This window comes from Elephas maximus, chromosome 13 (assembly GCF_024166365.1).
Source record: "Elephas maximus indicus isolate mEleMax1 chromosome 13, mEleMax1 primary haplotype, whole genome shotgun sequence".
In the NCBI taxonomy this organism is placed as follows: Eukaryota; Metazoa; Chordata; class Mammalia; order Proboscidea; family Elephantidae; genus Elephas; species Elephas maximus.
Genome location: NC_064831.1, coordinates 75,259,775 through 75,272,414, shown reverse-complemented (window position 1 = coordinate 75,272,414; position 12,640 = coordinate 75,259,775). Strand labels below are relative to the sequence as shown.

The window sequence follows — 12,640 nt, the reverse complement described above, 5'->3', positions numbered from 1 at the left end:
ATCCTCCCTGCAGCTCTGCTTTGCTTCCTGTGATCCTGTTTCAGGGAATGACACCACCCTCTGGTCAGAAGCCCGTATATCACCCTCATTTCTTTCCTGCTTCCTCCCAACTCACATCCAACTGGCTAGCAAATCATGTCCGTCCTACCCCGTAAGTCCTGCCTGAATCCACCTTTCCCTTTCCCATGGCCACAGTACAGGCCTTCTAGTCCTTCCAGAGGAGCTCACATGCCAAGCACTCAGTGGACACAAGTGGTTTTATTTCTGCCTAGGAGAGGAAACCCTGGCAGAGCAGGAAGGCTGAGCAGACAGGAGCCGCAGCCCTGCTGTCATCACGGGAGCTGGCAGCGGGGTCCAGCGGAGTGAGCTGCAGCTGCTGAGGAGGCAGTCTTGCCTGCAGAGGCTGCTGGCCTGAGAAGGGGTCCCAGCCTCACCGATGCCGCTTTCGGATGCTCTGCAGTTCCTGGTAGATGGTGCTAAAGCTGGGCCGCTGTCCAGGCTCATAGGCCCAGCACTGCTCCATGAGCCTGAACACGGCGTCGGGGCACAGCTCTGGGCAGGGCAGGCGGCCCCCTGTGAGGACAGGCACAGCACACCAGGCATGAGGAAGGTGCTTGAGGGCTCATGCCAGCCCCTGGGGGGCAAAACATGAACAATAGGTGCTGTTTAAGACTTACCGTTCCTAAGAAGCCACTCTTATTCATCAAGGGGCCCAAGAATACATGGAGGCCTTGGTTCTAATCTCAACCCCACCATGTGCTAGTTGTGTGAGCTTACCAGCCTCAGTTTTCCCATCTGTAAAAGGGACACATCAACCCCCCAACTCACAAATTGTGGAAAATAAATGAAATAATGTATGGTCTAACACACAGTAGGTGTTCACTCAGTAGTGGCTATGGAATTGCTCTTATTTTGTCCCCGTGGGAAGATGGAAAGTTAGGGGACCAAGAAGGGTCCAGCTGGAACCCTGGGAAGAGGGCATGGCTCTGAAGGCCGCTGACATGCAGATGGGTTCCTTACCATTTTCCACAAAGTCCCGAGTTTGCTGGTTGCTAAGGTTGGGGTATGGGGGGGCCCCCAGGCTGAAGGTCTCCCAGAGCAAGATACCAAAGCTCCACACATCGCTCTCGGAGGTGTAGCGGCCTGCAGAGGACATGAGGCAGGGTAAGCATCTGTCCACGTGGCCTGTCCATGTGGCCAGAGTGAAGCAGCCAGAGGAGGGCAGAGCTTTTAAGTACTGTGCTATGGACTGAACTGGGTCCCCAAACAAATACATGGCAGTCCTAACCCCTGTACCTATGCATGTGATGTTGGTTAGAGAAGTAGAGCCTTTCTTTGAATATATTATCAGTGAAGTTAACAAGGCCATACTGGAGTAGGGTGGGTCCTAATCCTATATGACTGGTGTCTCGTCAAAGAGGAGGACAGACACAGACACAGAGCCGCACGTGGGGGGAAGATGCCTTGTGAAGATACATCTTCAGGCAGCAAAGTGTTGACAGCACCTTCTAGAAGCTAGGAGAGAGGCAGGGAACAGTTCCTCTCCCAAAGCCCTCAGAAAGAATGGAGATAGCTGATACCCTCATCTGGACTTTTAGCCCCAAGAACTCTTGAGACAATAGATTTCTGTTCTTTAAAGCCACTTATTTTGTGGCATTTTGTTACGGCAGTCCTAGGGGACTGATACACCGCCATTGGGTGACAGGACCCATGCCCAGCCTCCAGCCATAAGAAGACAAGGACCAGATACCATAGTTAAGAGCCTCAGGGGCGGTCCACTTCACAGGGACTTGTCTGAGGCCCCCTGAGGCTGCATAGACACCGTCAGCTTCCTCCCGGGACATCCCAAAGTCGCTGATCTTCAGTACATTCTTTTCTGTCACCAGGCAGTTTCGAGCAGCCAGGTCCCTGGGCAAGGCAGGGCAGGGGGCTCATTCAGCCAATGTCCAGAAAACCCCCTGTCACCTGCCTAGCCTAGGCCGGACCCTGTAGATTCAGCCATGAACCAAACCTCTCAGGAGAGGCAAGCTCCACCTCTGGAGCTGATGCCTGGCAGACAGGGGACAGGGGAGTCAGAGGAACACAGAGGTGAAGGCACCTCCTGACTCTGGCCAGGTGGGGTGTCAGGGGCTGGACCGCCCCCACATGCTCACCGGTGGATGCAGCACTTGCTCTCCAGGTACTCCATGCCAGCAGCCGCGTCCCCCACCATCTGCAGAAGAGTCTTCACCCGCAGGCGGGTGCCCTCTGTCCGGAGGAAGGTCAGGAAGTCGCCCCCTGGGGGTGGGAGAAGCCTTGTTGAGCCTCTGCGGGGACCTATCTGACTGGGCTGAGTCCCCCACCCTGGAAGATCGGCACCCTCTGCTCACCCTGCACGAGTTCCATGACAATGTAGATGGGCTGCTTCTGGGTGCAGACGCCAATGAGACGCACAATGTTGGGGTGACTGTACTGCTTCAGGATCCTGTGGGACCCTGCTGCTTAGGCGCCATGTGCCCTGCTCCCACCTCTGGGGCCTGCACGTTCGCCTCTCCAGCCCCGGGAGCCCTCAGGGAAGCCAATGGAGGATGGAGAAGGGTGCAGGAGAAGAGCTTGGTGTCTGGGGCCAGCAGACCAGAATGTGTGACCTTGGATGGGTCACTGGGTATCTCCAAGCCTGTCCTCCCTATTCTGTACAATGTGGGGGAGGACACTGCCTGCAGAGGGGACCAGGAGGACTGAAGGATACCACTGGAGTCAAGCACTTATGGAGTGCCACACAGAGGGACCCCTTCTCGTGGGGAACCTATGGTGGGGAGGATCACACTACCCACCTCGCTTCCTGTAGAAACTTCGCCTTGAGGTCAGGGGGGAGCGTCTCTCGGCAAGATTTCACAGCCACAGGGGTGTTGTCAGCTCGCAGGCGTCCACTGAACACTTCACCGAAGTTCCCCTGAAATAGCCTTGGGCTCCTAACAAAGTCTTCCTTGAACCACCTTCCTCTTCTTGGCTCAGGTGGACAGCCCACCTTGTCCCACCCCCTCTTCACTGAGTGTCCCCACACTCAGCACTGATCAGCCCTGGCTCTCCAGCAGTTGACACCCTGGCTGGGAGACCAAGACAGTAAGCATGGATGGGCAGACTAATGTACCTCCAACTTGCCACCACACTCACAGAAGAGATGTGGAAAACTCAAACATGGCTGCCACGTGGGTTTGAAAAGCATTCTGATTTTGAGGAAAGTGACCTCTTTCTTAAGCGTATTTTAAAAGCAAACCAGACCCATTGCCAGCGAGTCGATTCCGACTTGTGGCAACCCCATGTGTTACAGAGTAGAACTGCTCCCTTGGCTGTAATCTTTATGGAAGCAGATAGCCAGGCCTTTCTTCTGTGGTGCTGTTGGTGGGTTCAAACCACCAACCTTTAGTTTACTGGTTGAGCACAAACTATTTGTGCCACCCAGGGACCATAAGCGTATTTTACAGTTCATGTTAGCAGAGTGTGGCACCCTTTGCACATAAGACCACTCAGGGGAGGCAGGGCCCAAAGGTTGTGGTGGGGAGGGTGCTGACGACAGAGCCGTCTGTCTCCCAGGGAGTTCTCAGGGTGGGTACTTTTCACTGAGGTTCCTGGAGGGCTGTGTTTGGGGTCAGGGGTGCAAGATGGGAGTCAGACTGAGGCAGGGAGGCAGAAAAGCTCTCTGGAGGGTGGAGCCTCAGGCGTGGCTCGGGTTGGGGCTAGGAGGAAGTGGTGCAGGCAGGGAAACCGCAGGTGACGAGGGGCAGTGGAGCTGGTGACTGGATGGAGGTGCACTCACCCTCCCAATCTGCTCGCCCAACACCAGGTCCTCATGGTTCAGTGCCCACTTGTCCTGGGGGAGAGGAGGACTTGGAGAGTCAGAAGTCAGTGAAGGGAAGGGGTGCTGGGCCCCGCAGAGGGCTGAACATCTCCCCTCCCCCACAATGCTATGTCTTTCAATTTTTGGAGCGTTGGTTTTTTGGTCTGTAAAATGAGGGTTGGACCACATCAGGATCATAAACTCAGATGCCTTCCAGGACCAGGCAGGTGCTCCAACAGTGTGAGAGCCAGCCTGGTGGATGCAACCCACAGAAGCGGGGTGGCCTTGACATCCCAAGTCTCCCAGAGCAAGGCTGGCCACCTCGTGAGGAGTGAGGAGTCTGTCCCCACCCTCTAGACTGGGGGCCCTCGTTCTGCTCTGCCTCTGTGTGGGCCTGGGACCCATGTGCCCATCAGCTTGGCCATGGGCAGAGTGGGCTGGGCTCAGCCAGGCTTACCTTGGGCACGGCCCTATTCAGGACAACACCGCTCTTCTTGGTGAGGGGTTGCTGGGAGTGCAGCAGGTGGTCGATGAGCAAGGGGATGCTGGGAAAGCCATCCCCTTCCAGTCGGTACAGATTCTGTGGGTAGGGGGACCTGGTGTTAACTGCCCCCATTGCTGGGGGAACCTGAGCCCTAGGGGAGGACAGGAAGGGCAACAGGGAGAAAGGGCCTGCCCAGGACTAGAGGCAGCGCGACCTGCTAAAAGAGCCCTTCTAGACACTATCTCATGGCGCAGGATAGCTCTGCCCCCTCGTTCTCGGAGGGTATACCCTGAGGCTAAAGCCTCCATTCTGTTGTAGGGACTGTGGGGGAGGCATCTAAGATGTAGCCACTACTCCATACCCTCTCAAGGTCATTGCCCTCGGGGAGGGGTGTGGGGAGGAGGGGAGGTGAGGCAGCCCCACTCACATCCACTGACTGGATGATGAAGTGCCGGGGCTGCCCGTCCCAGAGCACCGACAACACCTGCTCCTGTTTGCCCTGGCTTTGCCGCACCAGAAAGTCCCCGGAGTGCCTCAGCAACTCTGCCACCTCCGCCCGCGGGATGGCTCCGTGGTACCACAGCTGCTCATGCAGGGGCTTCTGTACCTCCGGGACGAGCTGCAGCAGCGGGGGGAGCTGGGCAGGGGGCAGGGGAGGGAGGTGGAGGGGTCACTCAGCCAGCCCGTCATGGGAGGCCATTCAGCCACCTCTATATGCCCCTTAATCCTCATACCCAGCCGAGTGGCATGTGGAGCACCCACTGGCCCTGGAGCCAGAGTGGACTTGCCCAGGCTTGCTCTATGGCAGAGCTGGGATGGGAAGTCCAGGCTGGCGGACCCCAAACCAAGGTGGTGCCTTTTCTACTGCCCCAACCACTCCTGGAGCAGAGAAAGCCTCGGGTTAATTGAGGCTGCTGGTCACATAGACGCTTGTGGGCGGAAAAGAAGGGGCCTCTGGGTGCAGCCTGGAATTCCAGGGAAGGGAGGGGATCCTCAATAAATGCAGCATGGGTAGAGCTACCTCTCTGAGGGTACCCCCAGTGCCTAAACCCCAAACACTACGGTGGTAGGGGCAGTTTGGGGGGACTTCTCTGAGATCCCTGGCCTGGTCCACCCCTAAAGACAGGCAGAGGTGCGGGCCCAGCCTGGGCTCCACTCACCGAGAACTTGGGGCGGAAGATTCCCGAGATGTGGCTCTTAAGCACCTCCAGGGTGGGCATCCTTCCCCCCTCTCGCTCCTGCTCCTGAGGCCAGGGACAGACGTCAGCGGGTGGCCCGGCTTGGGGAGGGGGAGGGCGAAAATGAGGAGCTCGGCCCGGGCAAGTGGGCATGCTGGCGGGGGCAGGCGGGGGTGGGCGTGGGTGGGTGGCTCACCGAGGAGGACGTGGACTGGCGGTCGTCCTGCAGGAGCGGCACAGGAGGGGGCTCACCGGGGCCTAGCTGCTCCAGTTTGGTCTGCAGCAGCTCCTGTTGGGCCTGCAGCTTGGCCTGGCTGCACTGTGCGACCTGCAGGCCCTGTAGCGCCTCCTGCAGCGCCTGCTTCTTGCTAAGCAGCTGCACCCTGTAGGCAGGGGGCAAGTGGCGGGTGGGGAGAGAAAGGGGTTCAGCCTGCAGGTAGTGGCCAGCATCAGGTCAGGCCAGCTGCAGAGGGAGAGGGACGGCCAGGAGGCTGCCCCAGCAGAGTCCACTCACCGCTGCCGGGGGTGGGTATTCTGCTCCTCGTTCTGGAGCTCATGTTGCAGCTGAGCGACAACCTCTTGTCGGCTAAGCACCGACTCGGTGGCCGTGGCCAGCTCACCAGTCACTGCAGTCAGCCTGCACCCAAGGAGAGGGCGGTGTTAAAGCCAGGGTCCTCAGGTGCATCCTAGTACAGCCAAGAAGGCTCAGCCACCGGACCACAACCCTGTATGGGCAGTGTTCACCCCTCCACAGTCTCCCCAGAGCCCTGCCCTGGCCCAGCTGCCAAGTCACCACGCACGTGTGCTGCACACTCTCCACTGTCAGTTCGTTTAGCTGCAGCTCCCCAGCCTCCAGCAGTTCGCCCTCCTCAAGCAGGGACTCATCAAAAGTGACACAGGGTGGGACATCAGGTGCAGACCTGTGAGGGGCCAGCACCCAGTCAATGAACAGGCCAGCAGCCCCGGTGCCCGGCTGGAGCGAGGAGAGGCTTACCCATACTGTCGCAAGAAGCCCTGGTACTCAGCCTCAGGCTGGATGCGGGCTGCAGCTGCCGCCATCTCCTGGTGAATGGCCATCACCTCGTCCTGCACTAGGCTGCTGATCTCCAGGTATTCCTGCAAGATCTCCTTCCTGCCCCGAGATGGGACCCCTGGTCAGGGGGCTGTCAGGCTGGGCAGCTCAGGGCCTACAACACTAGGTTTGAATCCACCCTGGGTTGACCTCCCCACCTCACCATGTTCTAGCCAGGTGACCTCAGGCAAATTACTTAATCCCTCCCTGATCTTCTGTTTCCCGATACATACAATGGGATTGATGAGAGTTCTAGCCTCACGGAGGAGCTGTAACAGGGATCCAATGAGATGACGTCTGTAATGTCTGGTGTACAGGAAGTATTTAGCCCTGCCCTGGGCAGCCAGCCTAACAGCTAGGGCTCTGGGGCACCAATGTGTCACTGACCACAGTCCCACCCCTTCCCGTGAGTGCCAGCCTCGTGCATCCAACCACCTACTCAAAATGTCCCATTAGGCATCTTTCAGACACCCACACTCTCCCAGTTAAAGCATGAATTCCTATTCTTCTCTCCTGAACCTGTTTCTCCAGCAGCCTTCTCCATGTAAGTTCATGGTGACTTCATCTTCAGCTGCACGGACCAAATCCTAGAAGTTCCCCTTGATACCTCTCATACTCCATTTGCAATCCATAGGAAATTCTACCAGCTCCACCTTCAAAATATACCCAGGACCTGACCATTTCCCATCACCTCCCTGCTCTGAGCCACCATGATCTATCATCAGGATTACTGCCACAGCCTCCTGCCTGGTCCCCCTGCCTCTATCCTTGCCCCCTCAAGTCTATTCTCCACATAGCCACCAGACTCATCTCATAAAGCAGAGATCAGGTCATGTCACTCTTCTGGTTCGCCCAGAGCCCTCAGAATGGTTTAGTGTAGCCTCTATCATCTAACAGCCTTACCCCTGGCCCCCTCCGGCCTCAGTCTGACCTGCCTTCCCCTCACTCTTTGTAACCTCCGCTGGCCTCCTTGCTATTCCCTGGATACTTCAGGCATTGTCTACCTCAGAGCCTGTGCGCTTGCTATTCCCTCTTTCTGGAAAGGTCTTTCTCCAGATATCCCCATGGCTTACTCCCCCACCTCCCTTAGGTCTGTATCTGAACATCACCTTTTCAAGGAGGCTTTCCCGGACCATTCTAGTTAAAAGTGTGACCCCCTTCCCTGTCCCTCGGCACTCCCAATCTTCTTTCCTTGCTTTATTTTTCTCTTATTGCCTCTACTGGACTTTCTGTTTTACTTATTAACTTTGTATATTTTCCCTATACACTAAAAGGAAAAATCCCTTAGAGTAGATATTTTGGTCTACTTTGTTCCATGCTCTACAACAGAGCCTAGAACAGTGCTCAGTACATACAACAAAACTCCACAAAGTGCCTCGGGATAAAATAATTACGATTTAAGTTGATTGGTTCTGACTGCCACTCCACGTCCTCCTCGGCCTGCCACCACCAGCCATGCCCACTTGCCCCGGCTGAGCTTCTCATTTTCGCCTGGCCACTTGCTAACATCTGTCCCTGGCCTCAGAAGCAGGAGCGAGAGGACGCCCACCCTGGAGATGCTTAAGGGCCACACCTTGGGAATCTTCCGCCCCAAGTTCTCACGTGATAATGTGACCACCGCTTTTACAGGACTGAATTTTCTGGCCCCTGCTCCTGGGCGTGGTGGCAGGACGTTAGGGCAGTTACGCGTGTGGTGGGGGCTGTGGGCTTACAGGATGCACGCCATCTCCTGGTGCAGGTCCTGCAGTGACTGGAGAAGGCCGGGCAGCATGAGCTGGTGGTGGTACTGGTGGTGCAGCTGCGCAGCCCGCACGCCCAGCACGTAGCGGTTATGGTGGGCAAAGAGCTTCCATAGGCTGCGCACATACTTGTCCTTGGCCCTGTCGCGGTCCTTGTCTGCCCGGGTGAAGGGGGGAGGGGTGTAGGTGACAGCATATTGGCCTGGGCAGCTTCCTTCCCAGGGCACCTGTGGGGCGGTCAGGACTGGCTTGGGGTTTAAGGGCATCCCTGTCAGTAGGGGAAACCACAAACCTTTGCTGGCCTCCTGGTACTTGCGCCTGGCCTGGGTGCTGTCCCGTGCCAGGGCTCGGTACTGGCTCTTCAGCTTCTCAATGTCCTGGCTGTGGGTCTGGGGAGAGAGGAGGTCAGTGTGGGGCAGTGGCCCCAGGACATGGAAGATTCCTGCCCTTGGTGAAGGCCTGGAAATTCCTGTAGTCCAGGCAGGCAGCACATCCAAGCCTGTCCTCCAGGAGGGGCCTAGCTGGGGACTTCCAGGGTAGTTGGCCACTGAGGTTAGGGTCAGAGGACCTGGGTTGAGACAGGTCCCTTGAGGGAAGCAGAAGGGTGGAACTAGACAGGCTATACCTGTCCAGCCTCAGCCTGAGAGTGGTATCTTGGTGGCACGTAGGGCCAGGGTCATGGACATGTAGCCTGTGCAGTCACACAGGGCCCACACTTACAAACGCCTTATGCTTGGTTTGGAGTCCCTGGGTGGCACAAACAGCCCTAGGCTACTAACAGAAAGGTTGGTGGTTCAAGTCTACCCAGGGGCTCCTTGAAAGAAAAGCCTGGCGATCTGAAAACCCAGTGGAGTGCTGTTCTACTCTGACACACTTGGGGTCATCATGAGTTGGAATCGACTTGATGGCAACTGGTTTGGTTTTGGTTTATGCCTGGTTTAATGCTCTGCTGTTGCCATACTGAAACTCTTAATAATTTTTTAACAAGAGGGCCGACATTTTTGTTTTGCACTGGGCCCTGCAAATTACAATCCAGGTGGCAGGAACAACAGATGATGATCCGAGACCAGAGTTCTCATCCCAGTTCTTCTGTTTATGCAGTTGAGATACTTTGGGCAAACTCTTCCTCTCTCCTCTGAACCTCAGTTTCCCTATCAATAACTGAGCACATATATAGATCAGGGGTCTAGTCATTTTCTTAAAGAGACAGATAGTAAATTTTTTTTTTTTAGTAGACCAAATGGTCTCCTGTTACAATTACTCAGCTGTGCCATTGCAGCTCTGTAGTAGCCGTAGATAATATGATAAAAAATTGACATAGTCGTGTACTAGAAAAACTATAAAACAGGCAGACCCCAGATTAGATGATCTTCTGTGGGGAGAGAGGAGTAGGGCCAGGCTGGCCACCAGGGGCCACTGTAGGTCCATGGCAAGGCTGGGCTCTGTGCTGGTAGAAGGGTTGCATAAATGGGGAGAGCCCTGGGGGTGCAGCAGATAAGTGCTTGGCTGCTAACCAAAAAGCTGGCAGTTCGAATTTACCATCTGCTCCTTGGAAACCCTATTCGATGGGTTTGGAGCACTCAGATAAATTGGCTGCTCCAAATTACATGCCTCTAGATCAAGGAGCTGGGTGGGATTCAAACCTAGGCAGGCTAACTCTACAGCCCGATTCCTTGACCACTGTGTCAGGGGTCACACTGCTGCATTGTGGTGTCTCTGGGGCCCTGGGAGGAGGTCCCAGGAGATGCTGAAAGGCAGGGAGGTGGACTGCTTAAAGCAGAGCTGGGCTAAGGGCAGACTGACAGGCCCTTATTCCTCTGTCTCTCAGACCTCACAGCCAGGCAGGGCAATGTGGGAGCAGCACGGATCCCGAGTTCCTCCTGGGCAACACCTGGACCCACTCATCCTTACACTCCCACTCCCTTATGCATGCACACAGTAGGGAGCTCAAAAAATGTATGGAGAAACCACACTGCAGGCCAGTGCAAGTGGGGGGAGCTGAGGAGGAAGCTGCAGCAGGGTTGGCATAGGCCCTGTGGCCAGGCCTGTGGTCACGGACTTCCACTTCCGCAGTGAATCCAGGAGTTCGTGTGCAAAACCGGCCCTTGTAGACTCGAGAGGGGCAGAAATGACTAGGCAAAGGTCCGGCACTGCTTACCCACCTTGGTGAGCTCCTGCTGCAGCTGCTGCCATTGCTCGCTGTAGGTTTTGTGGAGTTGCTGCCGCTCCCGGATCAGCAAGCTCAGCTTGCTCAGGGGCCCTGAGTTCAGATCCTCTGCATGCTGCCTCAGCAACCGGCTCAGGCCCTCAGTCTGGCTGGTGATCTCCGCCCAGGACTACAGTGCGTGCAGGATGAGGAAGGCAGGGGGTGGGCGACAATGGCTCCCAAGTCTCTAGTCCCACCCCTCCCCAGTGGGCTCTGGGAGAGGGAGAGGACATGCATGCAGGTGTGCCCTGCACCCGCAGGAATTCCCAGGTAGAGGGTGGGAAGGAGGTGAGCAGACTTAGGGCCCCACAGACCCCCACCTGGCTGATGAGACTGTCGGGGCCTATGCCCCGGCTCTGGGTTGCACCATCCTGCAGGGACATGTGGTGTAGCAGCCCTGCATACTCCCTGTCACTCTTGACCCTCTGGGCCATCCACTTCCTCATGCCCTCCAACAGCCGAAGCTCAGCTTCCTGCAGTCGCTGCACTGCCCCATGGCCCTGAGCGCTGCACAGCTCTGAAGAGAAGCCCATGATGCTGGGCTGGGAACAAAAAGAGGCCATCACTGGAGGCCAAGGCAGTATCTGGAGGTGGGGCTGCCCACCAGGAGGGGCTGCAGTCAGGCAGGAGCTGGGGTCCTGCCCTGCTGAAAAGCAGCCAGAAGTACAAACAGCGGCCTGGGCTGGGACTAGCCCTTGGGATCTCCTGTGTCCCAGGCCGAGCAGCAGCGCCAGGGCTCCCCTTCCCCGTCCTGGAACAGGGGCCAGCCGAAAGCCTCCCTCCCCGGGCCCTTCCACCCAGCACCCATTCGAGGGGCGCGCGTGCCCGGGTCCTCGGAAGGGCTAAGCTTGCCCCAGTGCTGGCCGAGGAGCCGCGACCCGAGCCCTGCAGGTCGCCCCACCCTTCCGCGGGCCCCTTCCCCTGCCCGGCCCCTGCCCACCACCCTGCCCCCCGCCCGCCGCCTCCCTCCGGGGCCGCTAGGCTGGAGTTACCCTCGCAGGCAGCTGCTCCTGGGGCCACTGAGGACCGACTCGGGCTCGACTCCGACCCCCGGCCAGTTCCTGATTCCGTGCTTCCTCCTCCCGCGGTTTCGGTTGGCCCAGGCCCCGGGGCGGGCCCGCCGAGGGGAAGGGGCGGGCGGGAGCGGCCCGCTGGCCAGCGCCGGGCCGCAAGCTCCGGCCGCCCGTCCACCGAGCCGCGGAAACGGAAGGGAGGAGGGGGCCGGGAAAGAATGGCCGTGCGGACGAGCGGCCTGCCCGGGTGCTGCCCCGGGAGCACGGAGAAGCGGCCGAAGGGTGCGGTCGGGGGGAGGCTGGGCACAGGGCGAGGCCCCAGGATAGCCCCCGGAGTCCAGGTTCTGGGGGCAGGCGGGCAGCCCTAGCACGAGGCCAGGGCGGCCCCAGAAGAGGAAGGGGGACGACTGGCCCAGGCCTTCCCCACGCTCTGGATTCCCTAAGGAGAGCTCAGGCGCCAGCTTCTATTTGAATAAAATTTCCAAGTAGATATTCCCAGGAGAGGCCTGCTTCTCAGGCATAGGTCCTGGTGGCACCATCTCCACCCACCTATTCCCTGGCAGGGGCTCCATTCTTAGGGAAACCAGGTGGAGGCAAGGGGCGGGGCTGGGAAGTGAGGAGTACGGAGTTTCCGGTGCTTCAGGCAAAAGTGGAGCCCCTCCAGTGGCTGGACTCTGGACTGAGTGCTGGGCTCTCTCCAGCAAAATCTGTCTTGGTTCAGCCAAGCCCCACAGAGGCATCCTGCCCCACTGAAGGCCTTAGCCCTACAGCTGGTGGCCAGGTCACTCCAGCCAAGGAAGACACTGAACAACTGGGACATAGGTCCCTGGGAGGGAGCTGCACACCTCTCCATCCTGCTGGAAACCAGGACATTGGAGTAGAAGTGCTTAGCTGGGGGGGGGGGAGGGGTCACTCTACCCCCTTGTCTCCAGCTGCCATCCCTTTCCACACCCAGGTGATACCTCTACACCTGCAGGAGGCCTGGAGCCCTGTTGCAGGGGGTGGGGGGGAGGGACACAACACACAGGACTTTAGCTTCCTGACTCCAGCAGACCAAAAGGCAAGCAGGACACCACATGGGCATCTAACTTGCCCACATGTCCCACCTCCCCAGCCAGGATACAGCTAGGG

At 57.8% G+C, this 12,640-nt stretch overlaps 1 protein-coding gene across 2 annotated transcripts; it reads right to left on the bottom strand.

The window, feature by feature from the left end:
• Window positions 1-239: 239 nt before the first annotated feature.
• Window positions 240-12,250, bottom strand: FES (FES proto-oncogene, tyrosine kinase). Of its 2 annotated transcripts, XM_049905614.1 has the most exons (19): window positions 11,489-12,250; window positions 10,817-11,038; window positions 10,453-10,626; window positions 8,583-8,679; window positions 8,264-8,447; window positions 6,474-6,611; window positions 6,280-6,399; window positions 5,994-6,116; window positions 5,676-5,862; window positions 5,462-5,545; window positions 4,729-4,938; window positions 4,275-4,397; window positions 3,797-3,850; window positions 2,814-2,932; window positions 2,370-2,464; window positions 2,154-2,277; window positions 1,751-1,908; window positions 1,021-1,143; window positions 240-573 (listed from the first exon to the last, which is right to left on the bottom strand). In XM_049905614.1, the coding sequence occupies exons 2-19, from the start codon at window positions 11,027-11,029 to the stop codon at window positions 431-433; spliced, it is 2,469 nt and encodes an 822-aa protein (XP_049761571.1). In that variant the 5' UTR covers window positions 11,030-11,038; window positions 11,489-12,250; the 3' UTR covers window positions 240-430. The 2 variants fall into 2 exon arrangements, with proteins under 2 accessions (XP_049761571.1, XP_049761572.1); XM_049905615.1 differs by lacking the exon at window positions 6,474-6,611 and having other exon boundaries at window positions 11,489-12,249.
• Window positions 12,251-12,640: the final 390 nt, after the last annotated feature.